General features: G+C 40.0%; 1 protein-coding gene across 11 annotated transcripts in view; it reads left to right on the plus strand.

The window, feature by feature from the left end:
* The window catches only part of Cit (citron rho-interacting serine/threonine kinase), a 168352-nt gene that overhangs the window by 99892 nt on the left and 43795 nt on the right, over positions 1 to 24665 (plus strand). For all 11 annotated transcript variants that reach the window (XM_010604064.3, XM_010604065.3, XM_010604068.2 and 8 more), the window contains 5 exons: positions 2088 to 2204; positions 3204 to 3313; positions 4320 to 4494; positions 8969 to 9166; positions 19009 to 19062. In XM_010604064.3, the coding sequence (XP_010602366.1) occupies positions 2088 to 2204; positions 3204 to 3313; positions 4320 to 4494; positions 8969 to 9166; positions 19009 to 19062 (654 nt within the window). The remainder of the gene's footprint in view (positions 1 to 2087; positions 2205 to 3203; positions 3314 to 4319; positions 4495 to 8968; positions 9167 to 19008; positions 19063 to 24665) is intronic.

The following is a 24665-nucleotide window of genomic DNA, read 5'->3' on the forward strand; positions in this document are numbered from 1 at the left end:
TGTGACCTCTCCCCACTTTAGTACATTTAAAATTTTATAGACCATCTTATCTTTTTAGATTGGCATTTTCATTGGCTTCCAGACTTTTGAGAAGAAACTAATTTTCAGAAAATGATGGGTCTACATGTAGTAACCCACTGGTACCTTTGGATGATGACAATAGCCCTTTGTAAATCCATACTGATGTTCCAATCAAAAGCCATATTTTGTCTTACATTTATTTAGGTATCATCAATGAAATCGCCTGTCACTCCCTCTCCCACCTAGTTCATCTTCTTGTTCATCCTTCTGCCATTTGAACCCTATCCAGGCCGAGACATAGTCTCATTCTGATAGAGGCTTATTCTTTCTAGTTCACTGTATCTCTTAATGGTGTCTATCACTGCCAAAGTCAAGATCTTACTTTGAACAGAGTTATCCTGAAAATGCCTTTCACTGTTTAAGTACATCATTAAAAAAAAAAAAAGAAGGAAAGAAACATACCTGGTCAGGATATTATGTGTTCTCCACTAACCTTCTAGAGAGAAAGAACTTGGCTTTATTGATCCCAGGGAAGGTTAGGGAAAAATCTGTTGTCTATCTTCCCTACTGGAATCTGTATAGAACCATTTCTTTTTAACCTTTTCTGTTTTATGCTTCCTGTTCCAGCCTTTATAAAGCCATATTAGTAATGATTATGATCTGAGATGCTACCCTGTATGTGCTCATAATTTTAGAATCACACTCAGACATCCAAGAGACTGGGTTGCTTATCATCCTATTGAGCTTTTTCCCTCCTCCCATGACCCTGTTCTTCACCTTTTGCTCTTCTCCGCCAACTCTCATTCTGTGTTTTTCATCAGTCCTAGTTTAAAGCCTTCTTTGAAACCTGTTCTTTGCCTTTATCATGTGGACCCCTTCCCTGCTGACTGGCTCTTTTTAGGATGATGTCCCTATGAGCTATGAAGGCTTCTTCACAATAGGCATTGTGGAAAGGCAGATTTCAGTCCTGTCCATGACCCCAATTCTTGCAGCTTTATCCCCAATATTCTGTTCTTTATGCAGTCAGTGTCATTTGCAAAAGTAGAATTGATTCTCTGAGATGAGAAACACAGGGTCATCGCCAAAGGCTCAGACGTGTTACAATGTCTACTTTCTTCCTTTCTTTTTGCCTGTTTTGGCAACTGGTAGAACTGTGTGTGCCTCACAGAATTTTAGATCAGCTGGTGGTCGGTGACTGGTGACACCGTTACTGTTTTATTTTACTTTTTCCTCTTGGGGATGGTAGGTGCTTCCAGTGGTGTTCTCAGCTCTTGAGAACATATGGTTTCTCTTCTCCTGGGAAAGATTTCTGTTCCCATTGATTTTCTTTTCTCTAGCTGGATCAGAGGAAAGGAATTTTTTTTTCTTTTTATGTTGTCTCTTCCATCCGTTGACTGACTACCTGTGTTATTGGTGGGCAACATCCTTTTGTCCCTGGCTATTTCTGAACCAGCCTCAGTCACACAGACTTCCTCTTCTCTTCAGTTTTTTTCCTCCACACAATCCCCAAGTGTATCCAGAATTAATTCTGTACAGATTAGCATCAAGGAATGTGCTGAAAACCACTGGTTCATTGGCTAAGACAACGTTGTCCTCAGGTAATATTTGCAAATTATAAAAATTTTATTTTTGAGATCTTTCTAGGAAGATCTGCCTCTTCTCTCTCATTCTGGAGCCTAACTCATTTTGGATCTATCTCTCTGGTCTTTTGGGCTGCTTTTTTTAAAAAGAAGTTCTTAGTTAATGACCAACTGTTACTTGTCATTTGATGGTGGTGTCTGAATTCTTAATCTCATCCTGCTTGGTAAACAGACTTTTTTTTTTTTTTTTTTTTTTTATGGTACTGGGGATTGAACTCAGGACCTTGAGCTTGTGAGGTAGGCAGCAGCACCACTGGGCTAAATCCCTGGCAGCAGACTTTTAATATTTGGCTTCTTTTGCTCTGGACTTTGGAGACATGGGCCTTGCTACTGTTTCCCCACTTTCTCTCCTTTTTCTCAAGTGTCCCTGTTTTGTTCTCGCCTTGGCATGGCTGCCCTGGACATTTGCTTCTCTTGTTTCCATAGGTGTTAGACAATCAGATAAAGAAGGACCTGGCTGACAAGGAGAGCCTGGAGAACCTGATGCAGAGACACGAGGAGGAGGCCCATGAGAAGGGCAAGATTCTCAGCGAGCAGAAGGCGGTAGGTAGAAGGACTCACAATGTTGATTTTCCAAGGAGGACTTTTGCTGAGAATCACTCCACTTCACCTGGTGACTTCCTTCTGTGTGAGCTTGTGGAAATAGGAAGCTTTCTCTAAAACCACTTACTGTCCTTAAAGCCATGGAGCGGGTGGCTTTGAGTGGCTAGTTTTTGTGCTCTTCTTTAATAACTCCCACTGATCTGCCCTCCACTAGGATGCGATCCTTCAAAATGCCTTCAGTGGCCTTGGTTTCCTGCACTTTTGTGCTAAATTTGGCTATTTCTCTCCTTTTTATCCATGTAGTCAATTGTCTTAGAAACTTGTAGGTAGTAGCATTTATCTGTGATGCTTCTTCTTAATACTACTGTATTATGTGAATTGTACTTTATTACCTCATATCCTGTTGAGACTTCCCACATCAGAAAATCTCTAAGGGAAAGTATGTTGTTAACCAGTGCCCACCCCATTCTACCCCCAGATCTCATGATTCAATTAGTTGGGAAATATATCATAAATATGAACTTGCACATTCAAGTTAGAGGTTCCTGCAGGCCCAGGTCACAGGCAGATGATAGGGGACTCTAACGGGCCCTGTGTATTTATAGGATTCCGGTTTTGGAATAGTTCCTTCTGTGTATGGGGTTTTTTTTTTTGTTTGTTTGTTTTGGTACAAGGATTGAACTTGGACGTTGTGCTTCTGAGGCAGGTGGCAGAGCCACTGAGCTAAATACCTGGTCCCTTCTGTGTATTTTTAATACAAGGTAGCTAACTCATGGGAGGAGGGGCATTTAATTTTGATTGGAAAAACAATTGCGTACCAGCTGTTTGAGGGGTGATGCCTGTGATCTTCAGAGTATGGACGAGCTGAGTCCCTTGTTACCTCTGGGCAAACTGCTGGCATTTCAGATGAGAGTGTTACCTTGGCTCACATGGCCCGCGTGAATCCCATTCTTCTATAATTGTCTACGTGTAAGGTTTCAAAGGTGCCCTGTGTTTCAGATGATCAATGCCATGGATTCTAAGATCAGATCCCTGGAACAGAGAATCGTGGAACTTTCTGAAGCCAATAAACTTGCAGCAAATAGCAGCCTCTTTACCCAAAGGAACATGTAAGTATTCAGATTCTAATTGTGTACATTATTACACTGTGGTCTTCTCTCCTTGTACATAAGCTTTGTTCCCCTTCAGTCTGATGGAGCTGAAGCTGACTTACTCTTGTTCCAGACCTCCTGCATTTGTGCAATTTTGCCCTCTCATAAGTGGTTTCACTCTACCAGGGCCTCTCCTTTGAGCTGGGTTTTCTTAAATACCTCACATTACCATCAGTATTTTGCTCTCTCCATGGAGGCTATTTATAACTTGCTTTTGGAGAGCTGCTGTCCTTGTTCCCCAGACTTGCCTCCTGTAATTAGTAAGAGATGATCTTGTGTGCACCCAAGTGGGCCATCCGTTGTGCCGCTGTTAGGCTGTGCCCTGGGGAGGATGTCTGGACTTCACAAGGACTGTCTGTATTCAGGGCACTTGGATCATAATCTTTTTGCATGAAAAATGATAATCCCCGAGATTTTTTTTAACCCCTTAGATTTTTCTCTTCAGAGATATTTCAAAACATTTCCATCATAATCCAAACCAGTTTGGTAGGCTGCTTGTCAGTCTTTGAGTTGTTCTAGTGTTTGAACTTGTAAGCAGTATGGCGGTGAGGTGAGGAAGTCCTATAAGTAGCCACAGGAACAGCACTCATTGTATTCATTGCACCTTCTTCCCCAGAGCCTGTGTTAAGGAGCTATGGGGGCATTCTTATAGCTAAGGGGTCCCCTTTCTGTCTCCTGTACAGACTCTCCAAGAAAAAATGAAAAAGCCTACCAAAGGACTGAAATGCTAGTATCTCTTCCAGCCCCATTTACTGTCCTTAATCCCAGAGGTGAGAGACTCTTAGATTCCCATCCTGTGATCATGTCCACGAGGGCAGATCAGGATGGAGCTAACCTGGGAATGGCCGCAGTTCACTTGATGAGGATACACATTTTACTCCATTTCTGCCTGTCTTTCTAAGGGGACACGTTCACCTTTGACATGACTGTGATTTTGTTTGGATCCTCCCACCACCCCCACCAGGAAGGCCCAGGAAGAAATGATTTCAGAACTCAGGCAACAGAAATTTTACCTCGAGACACAGGCTGGGAAATTGGAGGCCCAGAACCGAAAGCTGGAAGAGCAGCTGGAGAAAATCAGCCACCAGGATCACAGTGACAAGAATCGGCTGCTGGAGCTAGAGACAAGATTGAGGGAGGTGAGAGGGAGGAGTGATCTGCTGAGAGGTTTTGTTGGGGGATTCAGACCTCGCGGTGACCCAGTTTTCAAGCATAAATTGGTATATATCCAGGAGGCGTTGTTCATGGCAAACAAGAGCCATAGTCTATGCCACACGGAAGTGGTTAGAATCCATCTCCACTTCATACTAGTTTTATAACCTCTGTTAGTTTTGCAGGCTACTCAATCTTTTTGTGCTCCTGTTTTCTTGTCAGTAACAAGTTAGTGAGAGTGGTGCCTCTTTCCTAGGGTCTTGCGGGGATTACATAGATTGGTGCCTCTGTCAAATGGGAGGAGAACAGTTCCTCTTTTATCAGAGTTTAGTGGGGGCCACACAGTCCGCACATGGATCTCAGCGCTGGTGGGTGTGTGGCATAGCTCCGTGACAGAGGAGGTTTGTCAGTGGCCAAGGACTCATAACGTCAGGGGAAGAGTAAAGCACAAAACCAAACTTAGGTTTACTTGGTGGCAGAAATTCTCTTCAGATGCCATTGGACACCTTTGCAGCGGTGTGGTCATAGACAGGAATTCTCTTCAGAGCGATAGAGAAGCTGGAAAGAGAAGCCAAGTCTTTGAGGAGAAAATATAGCAAGTTTGGTTGTAGATATGTTGAAGATGATTGAAGCCATGGAGCTACATTGATATATCATGTACTTACTGAATGTGTGCTGTGTGCCCATGATTAGTCTGACTGTACAGTGGTGATGACAGGAGTTCTTGATTTTGGAGTCTTTCAGCCTAGTAGCCAGGGGTAGATGGCCATGGGGAAGTAGGACTCAAGTGAAGGACAGTGGTTACTGAAAGCGGGCTGGGAATGAAGACCCAATGTCTCATGCATGGTAGACGATTAAATATCTGTGATGGAATTTTTCAAAGAGCAGATGATCTTCTGGTTAAGCCTACAAGTCTGAGGACTAAACCTCGGAATAAACATGTCTAGGCATGTCTTAATTTGTACTACAATATTAAAATGAAGCCCCCCGCCCACTTTTTGGGTACCGGGGATTGAACTCGGGTCCTTGCACTTGCAAGGCAGGTGGCGGAACCACTGAGCTAAGTCCCCAGCCCTAAAATGAAGCCCTTTTCCAGAGGGCAGAAAAAAGGTATCATCTCACATTTTTCACTGGACTATTTTAGCTTGCAGAGTCCTAGGTGTTCACTTTCAGCTTTTAAAGATGGAATTGGTGAGGAGGAAAGGAATTTGCATTTTTAACAAACCCTAAGTGATTCTTCTTCCTGGAATTTGAGGTTGTTTGAAAGCCGTAGGGGGTGGTGTTTTGTTAACCAGGATACATTTTCACTTTTCCTGATAAAAGCCACCTTAAGGGTATGAGTGTAAATAATCCAGACAGATATTTTTTATGCTGGGAACATTGACTGCGATCTTTTGCCTTCCTTTTCCACATATGTGGGTCGTAGCAAGCCTGTCCTACAGTTTCTCTGGGCAATTAAAATGTCCCCAGGAAGCTTGCTGCCTTTTCCATGAATCGCTATGGCTAGCCCCCCCACCACCCCAAGGATCGTAGGAGGAACTTAAAACGTTTCATGAGAGGCTCAGGACTGTATTCTCCCTGGGAGTTGTGGAGTTTAGCTCTAAATTTAACAAGACTGGCCTATCTTCTCTTGGCCACATGCTGCTATTGAGATTGAGGACAGAGGCCTCAGCTTCAAGTTTGGTCTACATTAAAGGGCCCTTAGTCTTTGCTAATGTTTTTGGAGGGCCTTGCCTTGCCTTGCCTTGCCTTTTTTTTTGGACAAAGGGTCCAGACTAGCCTGGAGCTCACATTATAGCCCAGGGTGGCCTCACACTCACAGCTATCCTCTTGCTTCAGCCTTCTGTGTCCTGGGATGACAGGCCCACATCACTATACCTGGCTCCTTCCCTACCTTGTGTGTGTAATGCTGGCTCTTCTTTAACAGTGTGTGTGGAGTTGCCAAGGTGCAAGGCCCCTGAGTTCTCCTTTCATTGTCCTTTACTTACTATCACCTGTCTCCCATAGTTTTGCCAAGGAGAAATGAGAATTTTCAGGCTTGTTGTAGAGTCCCAGCGTGCTCTGACTGTTGGCATTTTAATGAGACAGATGGTAAGGTACAACATCTGTAAACATGGACTTGAGCCAGACTTCTTAGGTTCAAATGCCAGCCCTGCCTTTTTCTTTTTTTCTTTTTAAGTTGTGTGACATTTGCTTAGTGGCCTAATTTCTCAGTGCCACAATTTGCTTATCTGTAAGGTGGAGATAATAGTGCATCTCCTTTATTGGGTTTTTATGAGGATGAAATACGTGAATACAGTGCCTTGTAAGCTTTCACATCATCATTGTCATCATCACTGTTATCTTTTTATTTATTTATTTATTTATTTATTTTGAGACAACATCTCACTGTGTAGTTGAAGCTGCCCTGGAACTCACTACGTAGCCCAGGCTGGTCTCAACTCACAGTGATCCTCCTGCCTCAGCCTCTTGAGTGCTGGGATTACAGGCTGCCCCACCACGCAGGGCCATCATTGTTATTTTAATCGTCATTATTAGCGAGACCTCACAGTCCTGACTTCAGCCACCCCTGCTTTATTAAGGACTTCCGGGTATAGGTTACTACCCCTGACTTTTCTCTGGAGTTTCTGACCCATTGTTGCAATAGTCATTAGTCATCTTCACTTTGATTTCTCCCATGGAGCTCAAGTTCAACACATTCAGACTAAATTTCTTGTCTTTCTCCTCAGATAGGTTCTTGCTCTCCTCTTCTTTGTTGTAGCCAGTGGTCTCCCTTTCTGTGTAATGTACCTGTCCAGAAATGCTGGATACACCTTTGACTCCTCTCTGTCCTTTGTTCCTTGCCCTACCTTTACTTAACACTAACTCCTGTGGGTTAAGTGTTTTGTGATTCCTTCTTCTCCTTGAGACTTGGGTGTTACCTTTTCTGGGGAGCCTTTTCCACTGCATGCCCCCTTTGCAGCCCTGAAGCTTACTGTACTGATCTTATCATCCTGGGACTTGGCTATCTCCTTAGATAGTGAGCTCTCCAGGCACACTGAACATCTCTTGCTTGCTTGGCCTTGGTTCCAAGGACTTTGCTTTCTCTCTTATCTGCTTGTTTGACTCCTTCAGATTCATTTGGAGAATTTAATAGATTCAGAATTACCTTCTCTACCTCTCTGCTGTGTTCTCACAACCTCCCTACGTGTCCTGACCATTGCATGTGACCACAATATATGGGAATGGTTAATTTCATGAGGCAGACACTGTCTTTCATCTCTAGGTTCCTTTTTATGTAGAAATTGATCTGAAAGCTTTTCTTCAACGAATGGATGAAACATCGAATAGATACATGGATGGATGGACAGATGGAGGGAGGAATTATTAGCTCAACATGTGAACTTAAATTGGGTTATCTAATAAGAATAAATCAGAGCACAACTATGTAAAAAATAATTCATCTTGTTGTCCTTTAGCTGTAAAGGTATTACTAATATGATACTATTTATATTCATTTATCTTTAGTGCTTTTCTAATAAGAATAATTATCATTTTTCTTTTGAAATTTTTGCTGTTCAACTTTTTTTTTTTTTTTGAAGGCTGTGTACTCATTTGGATATTTGTAAAGGATGATTAATATATACAGTCTAGTATCCATAAGGGAGTGGTTCTAGAATCCTCTAGTGGTACCAAAATCTGCACATGCAAGCCAGGTCTGATGGTACTTGCCTATAACTCCAGCTTCTCAGGCCAGCCTGATCAACTGTCTTACAAGTAGAAAGAGAGAGAGAGAGAGAGAGAGAGAGAGAGAGAGAGAGAGAGAGAGATAGAGTGATAGAGAGAGACACAGACAGAAAGACAAACAAGCAGGAGAGAGCCAGCCAACCAAGGATGTAATTCAGTGGTAGAGCAAATAACTTAGCATGTGAGGCCCTAGATTCAATCTCAAGTATTGAAAAATGACAAGAACAACAATAACAACACACCAAAGAAACCAACCAACCCGGATGCTCAAGTCTTCTATATAAAATGAAGTAGTATTTGCATATAGCTTTCACATAAACTACAGAAAGTATATATCCTTCCTGTACACTTTGAATAATTTCTAGAACACCCAATATGATGTAAATGCTGTGTAGTTATTATACTATGTTGTTCAAGAAAAAAAAAGGCATACATGTTTAGACATGTCCAGTATAAATACAGTTGTTTTTCTCTGAATACTTTTAAACAGTGGCTGATTGAATCCATAGTTGCAAAGCCATGGACCTGGAGGGCAGACTGTACATTCTCCAGTGTGTTCTCACTCTTGTTGATCTTTGACGTGCATGGAAGTCAGACCCATTAGATTACACCCACCTCCCTTCCTTGATGGCTCAGAAGTTGCTTCTGAGACCAGGTTTTAGCTGCAGGTCGAACAGTAGGTCACATCTTCACTTTGCCTTCCTTTAAGGTCAACTGAGCATTTCTCTCTCCCAGGTCAGTCTGGAGCACGAGGAACAGAAACTGGAGCTGAAGCGCCAGCTCACAGAGCTGCAGCTGTCTCTGCAAGAGCGGGAGTCCCAGCTGACTGCCCTGCAGGCTGCGCGGGCTGCCCTGGAGAGCCAGCTTCGCCAGGCGAAGACAGAGCTGGAGGAGACCACTGCGGAAGCTGAGGAGGAGATTCAGGCTCTCACGGTAGGTCTGTGAGCAGCACCTCACGCTAAGCCATCTCTGCTGGGAAGCGTGTTGCACAGAGGATCTTTACTCACTTGTTGAGGTTTCAAGAGGAAACAAGTGATCTACGGAGATAGTTACTGGGCAGAAAAATTGGTTTATGTAGACTTGTTCGCTGGAATCAGTAGTAATACGTGAGCATTCCTTAGTGTCTTGAAAAAATTCCTCTTATATTTGTGTATCTCACGTCTCTGAAACAATCATCCTTATGCTTCAGATTTTGGTTTTGGACAATCTGTTTGCCCAAGTCTTCTACTTTACTTTTAAATAATCTTTTAAGTAATAACAATAGTTTTATATCTTACCGTAGTCTTTCTACCATATTTCTGGTTTTTTGTTTTGAGTAACTTCGTTTGTTTACAGTGCTCATTTTTTGCCAACTCTATGCATCATAATGGGTCCTGAGGTGTCCTGTGAGTGCGGCCCTTCGTCTACAAGCGTAGCTACTAAAAGGACATTTGGAGGGCTTCTCACCAGAGTGTACCTTTATGTGTCTCAGAAAGTTACCCTTTTGAGTAAAAGAAGCTCCACGCTGGTTAGAGTGGAAGGGGTGCTCCCCATTCAGAAGCCAGATTCTTCCCTCACCTTGAAGCTCCTGGACTTTCCTGTTGTCAGCCACCTCGCTGCTTTCATTTAAGGGTTCTTGTAGGCCGCTACCCTCATCATGGCCCCTGATCTCATCTTCATGGCTCAGGGGTTTCCTGTTTCATTCTTCATCTGCACAGCATTTCTAGCCTTACTGAACTGGTGCTTGTCACGTGACTTGGGGGGAGGCATGCTGTCCATTGGGCGTGCTTGAGGTGAGGTCAGTTGCCATATCGGAGTGTTCCCTTTGGGGGGAAAGCTCATTGTCACATATTATGTAGCCATTAATAGCCTCTGTTTCCATAGTCAAAGTGCAGTGCTCAGCAGTGCATGAAGTAAAATAATCCCATCACCCTTTTGTTTGTGTTTACTGTTAGTGTGTCCTTGCTCTTTCTTTCCTGTGCCTAACGTGTGTTTGTGCGCACAGTGATGGAAACTAAGGCAGTGGATCTGGAGCTAAGGGTAATCCTGTTTTTGCATCCTCCATCTTCAGCAAGGAGCCAGTAACTTCATTTGTGTTACTATTTCTTTTTTTCAAAGGCTGGCAATTGATTCTGATTTGTGTTTTTTATATGCTTCTGGTATGTTTTGGATGGGAAAGTCTTCTGAATGAGAGATTCTTTCTCTAGAAAAGATCTGACTTCCCTCCTCTTTCTGAAAGTGTAGTCTACTCATCTGGAGAGTGTTCTCAGAAGGTAGAACTTGGAAGACCATCATCACTGGATTGAGACCTCAGTTCTTTCTGGAAGTCTAAAAGTGAGATTTTTTTTTTTTTTTTTTTTTTTTGGCCATTTTGCTGTAGCTGATCATTCCTATAGGGATTGATCCAAGTTAACCAAATAGGATTGTGTAAAATGCCAGCTCATTAACCTACGGAGAGAAATCTAACTGTAAAATTAACTGTGATGCTTTTTATCTTCACATTTCCCCTCTGATTTCAGGGAAGTCTTGGAATACCCTCTTATTCTTGGAAGGCTGCTTGGTGGGCCTGAATTCTTAAGACTAGAAATCTAAATGAGTTTTAATACCTAATGCCAACTGAGCCCATACATTTCTCATAGAAATATACTGTACCTGCCAAGTGGATGGGCTCACTCCTGCCTGCAGGTCAGGGTGCCCTCTTCCTGGGAGGACACAAAGCCTCTGACTGGATTTGAAATGGTTCCCTTTTCATTGTGACTCAACTTGGATGCTGGCCCTGTCTCTATCCGAACATTCCTTAGAGTGGGATTACTTTTATAGATGGTCATGTACATTCATTGCTTACTATTCATCTTGTTTAAAAGGTGTGTGTGTGTGTTTCTGTGTGTGCGTGTGTGTGTGTGTGTGTGTGTGTGTGTGTGTTTAAGCTAATTTTTTTCTTAGAAGTTATCTCCCATTGTTGAGTTTGGGAATCCCATTTGTCTTAGTTACTTTTCTTGTTGCTGAGACAAAATACTTGATACCCAAAGTTAAAGGAGGAAAGGTTTATTTCAGCTCACATTTTGTAGAGGTTTCAGTCCATCACCAGCCGGCTCCAAAAATCCAGGGCAAGCAGAAAACAGTGAAACCTCAGCAGCAAGCCTGCTTTCTCTCTTTCCCTTTATATTTCCATCTAAGCTAGAATCATATTGATTGGTGCCACCCACACCTAGGATGAGGCTTCCATTATCCATGCCCAGAACTATGCTAATTCCAATCAGGGAAGTAATTTAGTATCACACACCCTTTATCCCAGTATCACACGCCCTAGATCCAGCCAGCTCTGCAAGGCTCCAAGTAATGAGTGCACGAGGCTTTGGGGGGACATCTAGATACAAGCCGTAATCTTGTTATTTGAATCAAATTGGGAATATGATCCTATAGTGCCACAGTCTTATGGGACCACTAAGGAATGCAATGGCTTTTACATGATCCTAGTGAGGCACAGTAAACTCCTGTTTCCAAGATTCTTATGCAGCCTAGATTTTCCAGGACTTATGCCAAGTGTGGATATTGATGGAGACTTTAAGTTCCATCAGTATTTCATTTGGCAAAAAATAGTCATGATACTGCTTTGTTTATATTCTTAGTTTTAAAATGGATCGAAAGCAGTTTGGCAAGATACAAAACAGTAAAACAGGATGCAATAAGAATGAAAAGGCAAAGAAAATAAGTGTATAGAAGAAAAATATGGAGCTAAGAAGGCCATTAATCTATAAGAATATATGCCAAGGTTTATATACTTGCTGGAGTTGAGCAGGTAGAGAGGGAGACCGACAGAAAGACATCATTTCTTAACTAGTCTAGAGAGTTACCTAAAGTTGAACCACTGTTATTTAGTGCATTATATATTAATATTTCCCCCTGTATGAATTCTCTAGCTTTGAAAAGAAGAGAAAGAGGTATCAGTGATTTAATCATATTTAATGAGAACTTGCTATGTGCCTAATGCTGTGTGGTTAGCCTTTTCTCCCCAGGGTATTGGCCTGCAATTCCTCAAATCCTTTCCCTTTGGAGCAGCAGAGAAGGGCACATTTATCTTGCTACTCTGTTGGAATTGGGAGGGCAGGTGGTGGCCATGTATCTTCTCTGCCCCTGTTTGGAAGGAGGAGGATATAAAATAGAGCATATGTCACTGCTGTTTATCTATGGGGAAATTAGTCCTTTAAATCCTGTCTTGCTGCTGGTGGAAATGTGCAGTGTCTAGTGGCTGCTAGAAACGGAGCACAGCAGCAAGTCACGACTTCATTTAGTCAGATGAGATCACTGCCTCAAACCATCTTAAAAAAAAAAAAAAAAAAAAAAACAAAACCTCCCTTGGTCTAGAAAGTAGGGCTCTGTTTCTCTTGCAGATGAAGCTGCCATGGAAAATAGGGCTTGCAGAAGTGGTGTCAGTTAGACAGCTGTTTGTAAACCCATCCTATGGAAATTCAAACCTCTACCAGTACGCTTTAGCTTTAGTTTACTTTGAGACTGTAGGCTTTTTCCATTCCTTATTTTTTTCCCTTCTCCCGACTGGGGATTGAGCCTAGGGCCTTTGCACTAAACCACAACCACCTAGCTGGATTTTTGTTTTGTTTTGTTTTGTTTTTGGAGACAGGGTCTCATTGATTTGCTAAATTGCCCAGATTAGGCCAGAATTTGCAGTCCTCCTGCCTCAGCCTCCCATAGTGCTAGAATTGCAGGCATGCATCACCAGACCCAGCTTCCTCTTCTTGATTTATCTCATTGAACTGGTTCTGGACAGCATGTAGTTGCGGGCGGTTGGCTTTGTTCTGAAAAATGTATTAGTTTCCAAGAAAAAAAAATATGGTCACAAATGCAATAGCTTTCTCTCTTGTTTGCGGCCAACATTCAGATCTAACATGATCATCCATCAAATTAAATCAGCTGGATCTAAAATGATCTCCTAGGAGGTTTGTGAGCTTCACAGCACAATGTTTTATCAATAAAAGGGAATGGTCAAATGGGCTATTATTGCTTAATTTTTAGAGGCATCCATCTCCTAGCCTCGGTAGGGAGCAGTTACCTTGTTTGGCCTCTGCCCCTGGGCCAAATTAGATGGAGCACAGTTAAATTGAAGCTCTCCATTGACGAAGCTTGGCAGGGACTGCTGGGAGGCCATTGTTGGTCTTCCTAATGCTTTCTTTTTTCCTACTCTCACTTTACCCATCCTGTTAATTGCATCTGCATTGAAATTGGCCATTAAAAGCCGAGATTGAGTGAAGTAGAGACCAACAGGAGAGTCAAATTTAAACAGAAACATGCTCTTAAAATACTTCATTACTTATTGGTAGAAAAGAGTTTTCTGCTTGGATTTGATAGTTAGGGCTGTATGTAACCCCTTCATTTAAGGTAGAGAATTTGACTCTGTGTACTTTATAGAGCACAGATGTGTCATGTGAGTGGGATACTCTGATAGGGGTGTGTCTAGTGTTCACCCATAAGGCCTTATGAACATGTTTTCTCCCCCATGTTCTTTTACTGATTTCAGTCAGGTGACTAGTTGAACAGTCAGAAGTCAAAAGCTTAGAGAGACCCATGAAAGGAATCCTGCACAGAGTGATTATGGAATCCCAAAGTCATCTTCTCTGATCTGTTGAATTATTAATCAGTCCACATTCTCATTCTTTTACATAAACATCAAGCCTTGTGTTTAATTAGAAAGCCATCTGATGATAGTCAAGATGTAAAGTTGGGGCATGTAAGGTGACAGTTTTGTTTGCAGCCTGCATCACCACGGAAGGGATGGGTGTGTGGAAGCCAGGGCTTCCAGAATTGTGACTAAGGATACCAGAATATGGTCAGACCTCTGAACCCTGGTTTCCTTTCCTCACTTCTGCGGGCCTTTCCTCTAATCAAGACCATATTGCAATTTACATTTTTCCTCTTTTAAATTTCCTTAAAATTAATGAAAGCATACCCCCCGCCCCAAAGAGCATGTCTCTGGTCCTTAGGCATGGCTGGCTGCAGTCTGCTCAGTGCACCTCAGTGCCACCAAACTCTTAGGTTCTCAAGTGGGTTTATGGATCTTTGATGGTTCCCAAGGTCAAACAATTTTTGTAATGATACTTAGATATAATTTTGCACTTTTCAATGTGCTAACATTTGTGCTCTCTAGGGTCCTCAATAATTTTTAGAGTATAAATATGTATTCCCTGTAGCACCTAATACCCAGTTAGCCTTCAAGTATTTTATTGAGAGAATCCAGTTTGTCTTATGTGTTTATATCTGTGGTCTTTGCCCCCAGTTTATTTTAAGGAAACATTAAGCATAGTTCTCATCATTTTCTTATTCAGTTGTTAAATGCTTATAGTATTTCTTGCACCCACAACAGGGGCAGTTTTACCTTTTGTATTTATGTATCACAATAAATAATAAATAAAAAGCCATAATGACTTTAGTTTGTTATATAATACCTTCAGAAAGGATTGCCATTTGAATGTTCAAATGATACAACATTTCATAATGGTTAATATTAGTGGATCAATCATTATTTGAAATTTCAGACTCCAACAGGATAGTTAAATGAGTTTTAATAATGCGATGTTATTTGAAAACTTTGTTACTAATAAGAAAATGGAACAGAGCTTCTGTTCCTGTGTTTAGGTCAATGAACTTTTTATCTGATTGCTGTTTATACTTTAAAAGGAGTTGATTCTATCCTCAACATCAGGTTTGTCTTTGAGAGATTTCACACCAAAAATCATTTAGAGTAGGGATTGTAAAGTATAGTGAATAGAGCAAATTCACTCTGTCACTTGTGTTTTGTAAATAAGGTTTTATTGGAATACAGCCATACCCTTTTATATATTGTCTATGGTTGCTTTTGATCTGAGGGCAGATCTGAGTAGGTAAAAAATATTTACCAACCTTCCCTTAATTTAAGGAAAAAGTTTCCTGATTACTGACCTAGAGATGATTAACATAAAGGCCTATTCTTCCTGTAGGGAAGATCCTTGCCTTTTTGTCCTTGGTGATTATGGAGTACAGTGATTCTTGGGGCCAGGCTACTCTTGATCATTAGTCAAAAATGGAGTTTCCACAGTAGTGCAGATGGCCATGGTTCTACATTGTATAAATATTATTCTTGCCACATCAAATTAATGCCTTTGTTTGTTTTCAGCTAGGTTAGTCAATTTTCTGTCACTGTAAGAAAGTACCTGAAATATGTAACTTATACAGGAAAAGAACATTTTGGCTTATGGTTTTGGCAGTTTCAGTTCATGACTGACTGGCCATTTGGATTGGGCCTATGATAAGACATTGCCAGCCATGAGTGCATGGCAGAGCAAAACTGCTCATTTCATGTGGTCAAAAGGGAGGAGCTCAGGTCTTATAGTCCACACAACACCTCCTAACACTGCTCCTCTGTGGACCTAAGCTTTAACACATGGACCTTTGGGAAACATTTAACATCTGGACTATAGCACTGGGCAAAAAGCAGATTGATTTTTGGAAAAAAATTATGATCTATAGTCCATAAAAATATGGGCAAATTATTTGGGATGTTAATTTGAAACAATTTTTTATAAATCTGTTTGTGCAACAGTTTTTGTCTTGTTTTACCACCTTCCAATGTTCTTCATTCTTTGTGTGTATCCAAATTCTTGTTTGTCATTTTCCTTCTGCCTGAAGGACTTCCTTTGACATTTCTCAGAGTGTAGGTTGATTATGACAAAGTCCTTCAGCTTCTGTATGAGAAAGCTTTTATTTCATCTTCATTTTTGAAAGATATTTTTGCTGGGTATAAAACTCTGGGTTGATTAAAAGGTTTTTTTTTCCTTTAGTACTTTCAAAATATTACTCTACCGTCTTCTGGTTCTTCACTCTCCCCATCTCAATACTACTTTTGTGAGGAATCTGTGTTTCTTGTCTTTGCTTTGCTGTGTAATACATCTTTGTTTTTTTTTTAGTTTAGTTCTTTTTTTCTTCTTCTTCTTTGAATCAGGGTCTCTCTATGCAGTTGAGGCTGGCCTTGAACTAGCCTCAAACTCAAAACAATCCTCCTGCCTCAGCCTCCTGAGTGCTGGGATTATAGACACATGTCACCACACCTGGCTCTGTGTACTGTATCTTTCCCTATGGCTGTTTTAAGATTTTTCTCTTTTTGTTTTAAGCAGTTTGATTCTGTTGTGCTTTAGGTTAATTTTCTTCTTGTTTATTGTGTTTTGAGCTCCCTGAACTTTTGGCACCTGTGTGTTTGTGGCTTTCATCAACTTTGGAAACTGTGGCCATTATTTTTTCAAAAAATTTTTTTCTGCCTCACCTCTATATTCCTTCAGAAATTCTAATTACATGCTTGTTGGCTGTTTGAAATTTTCTTATAACTAACTGATATTTTGTTCATAGTTTTAAAGCATTTTTCTCTCTGTATCAAAATGGTTACTTGCTATGTCTTCAAGTTTACTAAGCTTTTCTTCTAAGTATATAATCTGCTGTGATAAACTTCACTGATTTATGGGAAAATAGACATTAGAGAATATATCATAAATCTAAAATTTTTAGTTATCTTAAAGATCTACTTGTGGAGAGTAAATTTTCTGTGTTTTTCTGGAGAAAGATCACATTTGCCTCTGCCAGAAACTGGGTAGTTCTGGGGGCTTTCATGGCTAAGCAGATGGTACCATAACTCAACTTGTCTCTAAAGTCTTTTAGGACATCCTTGGTTCATTTTTTCTCTACCCCCACAACCATCAACAAATGCTTTTAATTGTGCACCCCAAAGAAATTTTGGTTCTATCTATTTATCCTCATTTTTTGCCACTGTTCTATTTTCAGCCACTGCCATTTCTTGCTTGAAATGACCTGACCTCGATAGTTTTTCTGGTCCTTTCCACTTTTGTTCTGTTTTGATTTGTTTTCCCCACAGCATCCATAACATTCTTTAACAGATAATCAGATCATTTCTCTTCTTCTTAAAGCCCCTGTTGGTTTCTAACTTACTGCATTTTTTAATGAACCCTAAATTCTTTTTCTTTGAATCTCAGATTCTTTCCTGGACCTTTAAGAATTTTGGTCCCTGCATGCCTTCCTGTCATCACCCTGGCCTAGTTTTTTTTTTCTGTTTTGGCTTTTCTAAAATTGACCACAACTCAGAAAAAGAATATATTTTCCTTGCAATGTAATGCAAAGGAGAATAGTCATCTCTCAGTATCTGTGGGGAATTGTTTTCAAGACCCTCTCCTTGCCCACAGATACCAAGTCTGCAGATGCTCAAGTCCTTTTTTATAAAATGGCATAGTGTTTGCATAGAGCCAATGCACATCCTCTTGTATACTTTAAATTAACTCTAGATTATTTAAAATACTTAATACAATATTTTTAAACCTGTAGATATATTTTGTCAAGAATATTGGTTTTATTTAGAATAATCCAAGTACAAAATATGAAAATTTGTATACCCATGACTATTACAATTCAGTGTTGTTGTTGTGTTGTTTAGGAAATAACAACAAGAAAAATATCTATATATATTCAGCACATAGGACATTTTTTCTCCAAAATGTTTTCTATCTGTGGTTGTTTAAATCTGTGGGTACAGAAATCACAGATACAGAGGGCTGGCTAGACACTGCACTCTGTTAATTCAAAAGTATCTGAAATCAAGATGCATCAAACAGTCAGATATGGATATAAAGCATGTCATGGCTTAATTGAAAGCGCCCTTTCTTCTTAATGTACTGTAAGGTAGTGATAGGACAGTGTCTGGCTCCTCTTCCTCCTGTAGGTTTCAATTTAAATGTCACCTCCTCAGAGAAGCCCTCCTTCACTACTTCTTCCTTTCTACTCTTATTCTTTTTTTACTGACCCCTCTTTGTGTGCTTCACAGCATTTTTTCCCCAGTCTGTAATCAGGCCCTGTTTTATTTTCTGTCTTCCCTCTCCCAATTGAAGGTGTGTTGGCCACGTCTACCAATTTCCTACTAGTGTCAGGCATATAATGTGTGTTCAAAAAATTCTGCTTGACTGAACCAGTATTGCTTGGGGACAGCCTTGCCTCAGAAAAAGCCTGTTGGTTTACTTCAAAGTCACTGCAGAGTTTTCTAAATCTCTCATGGTGATGGGGTTTGAACCTAGCATGTTAGGCAAGCATTCTTCCACTGAGCTGCATCGCCAGCCTTTTTATTTTGAGACAATATCTCTAAATGGCCCAGGCTGTCCTAGAACTTGAGATTCTTTTACCTCAGCCTCAAGAGTAGCTGGGATCACAGATTTGTGCCACTGTGCCCAGCACTAGCTTTTGATTAAAAAAAAGTCTGTACTTTTCCCTGGCTGTTATTCTGTATGTGTGTGTGTGTGTGTGTGTGTGTGTGTGTGTGTGTGTGTGTGTGTCTTTCTCTTTCTCTCTCTGATAGGCTGGGGAGGGGGTCATTAGGAGGGAAGAGGGAAAGTTACTGTCTTTTCAGAATGCAGGGGCAGGACAAATGAAGGACAATAAATCTTTGTCTTTTATTACTTTTTCCCCTTTTCTCCCAGTAGCCCCTAGGTGTTAAATGATTGTAAGAAGATAATTGCACAGGACATGCATGTGTGATCTAGGTAGTTAATTGTTGTTAACACAGCATCATGTATCCCAGTGACATTTCTGATGTTGGGAATGACTTGATTAATTAGTTCATTGCAAAACAGATGCCGGGGCTGCTGCATCAGCACTTTTGGCTTCTCGGGCAAGTTGCTGTTCTCTGTATTTGACCCATAGCTTATTGAACTGTATTCTACCCTGTAAAAATTTATTATCAACTTCTTACCTTTTAGGCACATAGAGATGAAATCCAGCGCAAATTTGATGCCCTTCGTAACAGCTGTACTGTGAGTATTAATTAACCAAAGATGACTAAAATATCAGGGGACTGAAACAGGATGCCACAAAAAGATAACTTTTTATAATATTAGTGACTGATTTGTTTGTTTGTTTTGGGTACCAGGAATCGAACTCAGGACCTTGTGCTTTTGAGGCAGGTGGCAGCACCACTGAGCTAAATCCCTGGCCCGGTGACTGATTTTTTGATATGAGCTTACAGTTTGAAGTAGATAATTTAGTCAAACTTATTTGAATGTTTTTAAGCCCTAGATAATGTTTTTCAGGGTTAAAAAAATAAAACCATGGCAGCACCTGAGCTAAATCCCTGGCCCGGTGACTGATTTTTTGATATGAGCTTACAGTTTGAAGTAGATAATTTAGTCAAACTTATTTGAATGTTTTTAAGCCCTAGATAATGTTTTTCAGGGTTAAAAAAATAAAACCATCTTCATGTTGGGAGAGAAAGATAATCAGGAGGTTGAAAATAACTCACATTGTAGAACCACTACCAAATTTCAGCAACTGTAGTACCCCCTGTGCCCACCCAGGCAGCCCCTCCTTCTTTCCCACTGTGTAGGTTTGTGGCCAGCTCAAGGTAGAGACTTGGCCACTTGCCAGGACAGTGCTATCGGGGGCACTTCTTTAGCCTGTGTCTGCCTCGAGGAAAGACCAAATAGTTCCGTGGATCTAAGCATTTTAACTTCCTAACAGATAAACTCTGGCTTCCTAACATAAAATTTCAAGATCTAGGATCCTTTGGGTGATGTGACTTAGACTGAGATGTAACTTCTGTTAGCAGATAAACATTCTTCATAGGTTATATAATAAGGTAGAGTCAGTGAAAATGCAGTCATTTTTTTTTTATCAAAATGAAATACTGAAATAGACCCTTTTAGAAGAAGTGGGTGTTATCCTTATTCATGCTTCCATCTCTTTTCTTTGGTCTTTTCCTCATTTTATTACCTTCTTGGTCTGCAGTGATATTGTCCTTGTTTGTACAATTTGGATCTGTGAATCTTCAGAAATATCTATAGTTTATTTTTCATAATGAGCTCTTTATTTCCTCTTTAGCTACTCTAACTAGGACATTAAATCCTAATAGTAGATGTTTTTATTCTCAGTTTAGGTATAAAATGCATAAAGCTCACTAATCTTAAGTGTACAGTTAATGAAACTTTTGCCACCACAGACAACTGTGTAACTACAATGCAGATTAAGATGCAGAATGTTTTCAGCTCCTGGCAGTCTCCTTCATGTCTCTCTCCTGATTTGCATCCTTTGCCCAGAGATTTACTCCATTCTGATCTCTGATACCATGCATTGAATTTGCCTGTTTTTGAACTTCATATAAATGGAATCAGCAAAGACATACTCTTAGAGGGTTAGCTTTTTTTTTTTAAACTTGTCTCCGATGTCCCTTCATGTTGTTGCATTTCTAGATAATTTGTTCTTTTTCATTATTGTGTAGTATGTCCGGTGCACGAATAGAACTGTAGTTTATCATTTTCCTGTGGATGGGCATCTGTATTTCCAGATGTGTTGGTTACATCAGGCTGAAGCTATTGGTTTCCTCCATCTCGCTTCCTCCCCTGAAGAACTGATGGATTCTGTTCCTGTATTCTTCAGCCTAGTTTTTTTAGTTTCTTGTTGTCTTGGTTTCTTATTTTTATACCAGTTATTTGCTGACATTACATGCCTATGAATGATTGCAATAAAATATAGATCCTTTTATGACTGTAATTCTTTTCGATTACTAACTTTTCCTTAAACTTGGATGTTTTCAGAATGTGTGTTCATCAGTAATTCTGATGAACTTATCTGAAATTCTCTTTTTTCACTGTTCAGTCTTTTAGCATAAGAAAAAATTTAAAGAAAGTTTTCTGTAAATTTATGGAAATATAATTGGTACAAAATAAACCTAATATTTTTTTAGACTGTGTATGTATCTGTGAAACCAAAATAATAAAATAATAAACATATTTGTCACCCTTTAAACTTTCTCTGATGCCCTTTTGGAATCCACCCTGCCCTCTGTTTTTAAATTGAAAATTTTAAAATTGGAAGTTAAGTTTTAATGGACCATTTCAATATGTAAAGTGAATTTGTTTTCTTGCTTAACTTATATTTTAGTATATGTGCTGCCGAAGCGAGCACTTGCTTAACTTATATAACATTTATATTGTCCACATTTGTTGGGAAGAATGACTTCATAATACTTGCTTCACTTACCTTCTGTGGAGGAGCCTCTGGGAGCCTTCCCAAGTGGGATGGCAGACCCTGAGAAAGTGACCCTATCCACATGTTAGCTTGAGCAGCTGGGTGGCTTAGTGGTTCAAACCAAAGGCTCTAGAGTCAGGAGTTCAGATTATATATTTGTCTCCTGCTAACCTATGTGATATTATTCTCTGAGCCCCTGTTTCTTTGTCTATAAAAATGAGGGTAACAGTGGAGTGTGATGGTACCTGACAATAAACCCAGCACTCAGGAGGCTGAGGCGGGAGGATTACTGCAAGTTCAAGCCCAGCCTGAACTACGTAATGAAATGTAAAATCAAAGAAAACATGATATCAAGCCAGGCACGGTGGTGCATGTCTAATCTCAGTACTCTTGGAGGCTGACGAAGGAAGATCATCAAGTTTGAGCCCAGCCTGGAAAACTGAGAGACCCTGCCTCAAAATAAAACTTAAACAGGGGTCTGGAGATATAGCTCAGTGCAAAGTCCTGGGTTCAATCACTAATACTAAAAATAAAAAAAAAGGATAACATTGTACATCCTCAGTGGCAATATACCATTGATTGTCTGATATATAGTCAACTTAATAACTGCTTTTTGGGTGCTGGGTGCAGAAGAGGGATAGTTGCTAAGTTCCAGTATGCATTCAAATTTCAGAAACAGTAAGACCTAGGCAGCACTGAATCACAGAATTTGGAAAAGATACCTCTTTTATCGGGTTTCAGTAATTAAATGAGTTGATCCATGCAAAGTGCTTGCAGAAGGCCTGACCCATAGAAAGTATTAAGCACTGTTAGTTACCCTTATTGTTTTATTATATTGGGCTTATAACATAATCTCCTGTTTAGAAAATGACTCCATTATTTTAAAAAGCTTGAAAACCAATGCTTTAGAACAACATTTGGGCATAATATTGTAGAAGGTCTCAGTTATACTTTGCCAAGTTCAAGGTGGTTTAAATGAAGGTTAAGAAGGAGTGTGACGGACGTTCCTTTCTTTTTGGCACTGTCCAATATGGTCCCCATTAGGAAATATCATTTTTCCTACTGGTGAGAACTCCCACAATAACTCAGTAGATAGGAGTGCCAGTTAGCAGCTTTCGGGAAGCTCAGGAGCAGTAAGATTTTCAAGCTCAGACCATTTCTATATTTTGAAAGGATTTAAAAAAGAATTTGATTCAATCTGGCACCTAAAACTCTACCTAAGTCTGTTTTAGAGGGGAGTTGGTGGGCAAACATATGACACAGCTTTAATTATGAATCAATCTGTCAGCTATAAGATTAAAAATAAATAATATGCAAATAGCTGCCTTCGGGAAAGAACTAGGCATTAAAATAGGATTTCAGTCTTGTGTGGTTTTAGCCTGATGCTTATTGTTTGACTGGTTTCTTCACCCTTAATGCACTCTTGGACATTGACCTGGCAACTTACCTCTCCTGATCTGCCAGTTAGGGGTGAGGGATCAACACCCACTTCTCAGAACCTGGAGGTTCACATAATAGCCTTGAAAAATAACAGATAACCCAAGGCAGATTTTTTTTTTGACACTGAGAGTAGATAATTTTTTATATTCCTGTTGTCTGTGAGAAAGACACCAAAATCTCTTTTCTATAAAAACAGCAGATCAGAGAGCTTTGCTAGTCTCTGCACTTTAAAGCTCCCTCCCTTATCTTTTTATTTTGTTGTATTATTGCTAAGATAGAATCAACCTTTCAGTTTATCTCTTTTACCCCCTATCCTTGGGGCTGAAAGGTTAACAGACTTTTACCATAGACTGTTAATAAATAAATCATTTGCTCTTGGTATGCAGAGAATATACCCATGGCCACAAAGTAGACTTAAGAAATCTTGCACATTACCTGCTTCAAAAGCGAGAAGAGTCATCCTGAGTGGTTGATATATCTTCCTTTATCATTTTAGCTTTCAAAAAATTGAAAGGAAAATTTGAATAAATCTGATTCCCTATTTTAGAGGAATAGCTTTGTTAAGAGCCTCCCCTCCTTTTTCTGTGATACTAGGAATTGAACCTAGGACCTTTGCACTGATGTACATCCATAGCTCTTTAAAATTTTTTTACTTTGAGAAAGGATATTTGCCACTAAGCTGATAAAATGCCCAGGCTGGGGTCAAACTTGAGATCCTTCTGTCTCAGCCTCCCAGGGTGTTTGGATTACTGGTACATACCAGCAAGCCAAGGTAAGAGCAGAGATTTTTGAGTTTCAGTGCTGAATTCAAATTCTGAGTTTTTCTTTTTTTTACTTACTAGCAGTATACCGTTGGGCAAGTTACTTAGCCTCCATTTGTCCCAATTTTCCCATTTATAAAATGGGAATAAAACAACACCTATTTTTAAAAACAGTTGTAGAGATGGAGAGTTGTAGCCATGGAGACTATTAATTTACTGATTTTGTCTCAAATCATTACCCGTAAACTCAATAGTGTATATACATAGATGTGTCTGATACTTAACATACAACTCCAGCCACTGGAAACAGGGTCATGAGCTAAAAAATTATCTACTCTATGTCAAAAGGGTCAGAAGTTACTCTGGCTTGGGTAGACAGAGTGTATAAAAAATTGAACTGAGTTAAAATGCTTTAAATCCCTGCCTGGGTGCTTCACATAGACACGTAATCCTTATCTTGTCAAATAGGCAATGTAGAGACCATAACCTAGTGTAGAAGCAAAAACACAGAGACTGGCAGTCAGAGATGTTAGACCTCGAAACTGGCCGATGACAGGGAAATGAAAGGGCCCTTCCTACTCCTGTGGTTCTGTCTCTCTTGGAGTAATAATTGACACCACCCTGGCTTTTCTCGTGTGTTTCTTCATTAGCCTTTTATAATCTAATTTTAAGAGAAAGAGAAGAGGTGGCAGAAATGTATTTTTACGTATTAAGCTGTATTATTTTCCTGAATCAAAGTAAGTAGGTACCCAAGACTTAACTTTGAATGGCAAGGAAATTGTATATTTTTATGTGACTAGATTTCCTATAAGCTGTTATCCAAAAGGCATTAAAAATGAAGTGTTATCATAGTTATTAGCTTTTATTATATTTCACATGACACATTAAGGTCATACAGTATGCAATAACATTCCAAAAATAAAAACAAATAAAGTAAATACAGTATTTACTTCCATGTTCTATATGGAGAAATCAGGGTTCTATTTTATAGAATCCATTTTATAGCACATCTTCCAGGGAAGTTTTTCTCAGTCTTACTGTATTCCTTTGGGAAAGAAGTAAAGCATAGCAGTTTAGCATTTACAGTCTAGGGCCAGGAATTTAGCTCAGTGGTGCCACCACCTGCCTCACAAGTGCGAGGTCCCAAGTTCGACCCCCGCCCTGCTTTAATTTAAAAAAAAAAAAAAAAAAAG

Source organism: Fukomys damarensis, unplaced genomic scaffold (genome assembly GCF_012274545.1).
Source record: "Fukomys damarensis isolate Sample0158 unplaced genomic scaffold, DMR_v1.0_HiC HiC_scaffold_12, whole genome shotgun sequence".
NCBI classification, from domain to species: Eukaryota; Metazoa; Chordata; class Mammalia; order Rodentia; family Bathyergidae; genus Fukomys; species Fukomys damarensis.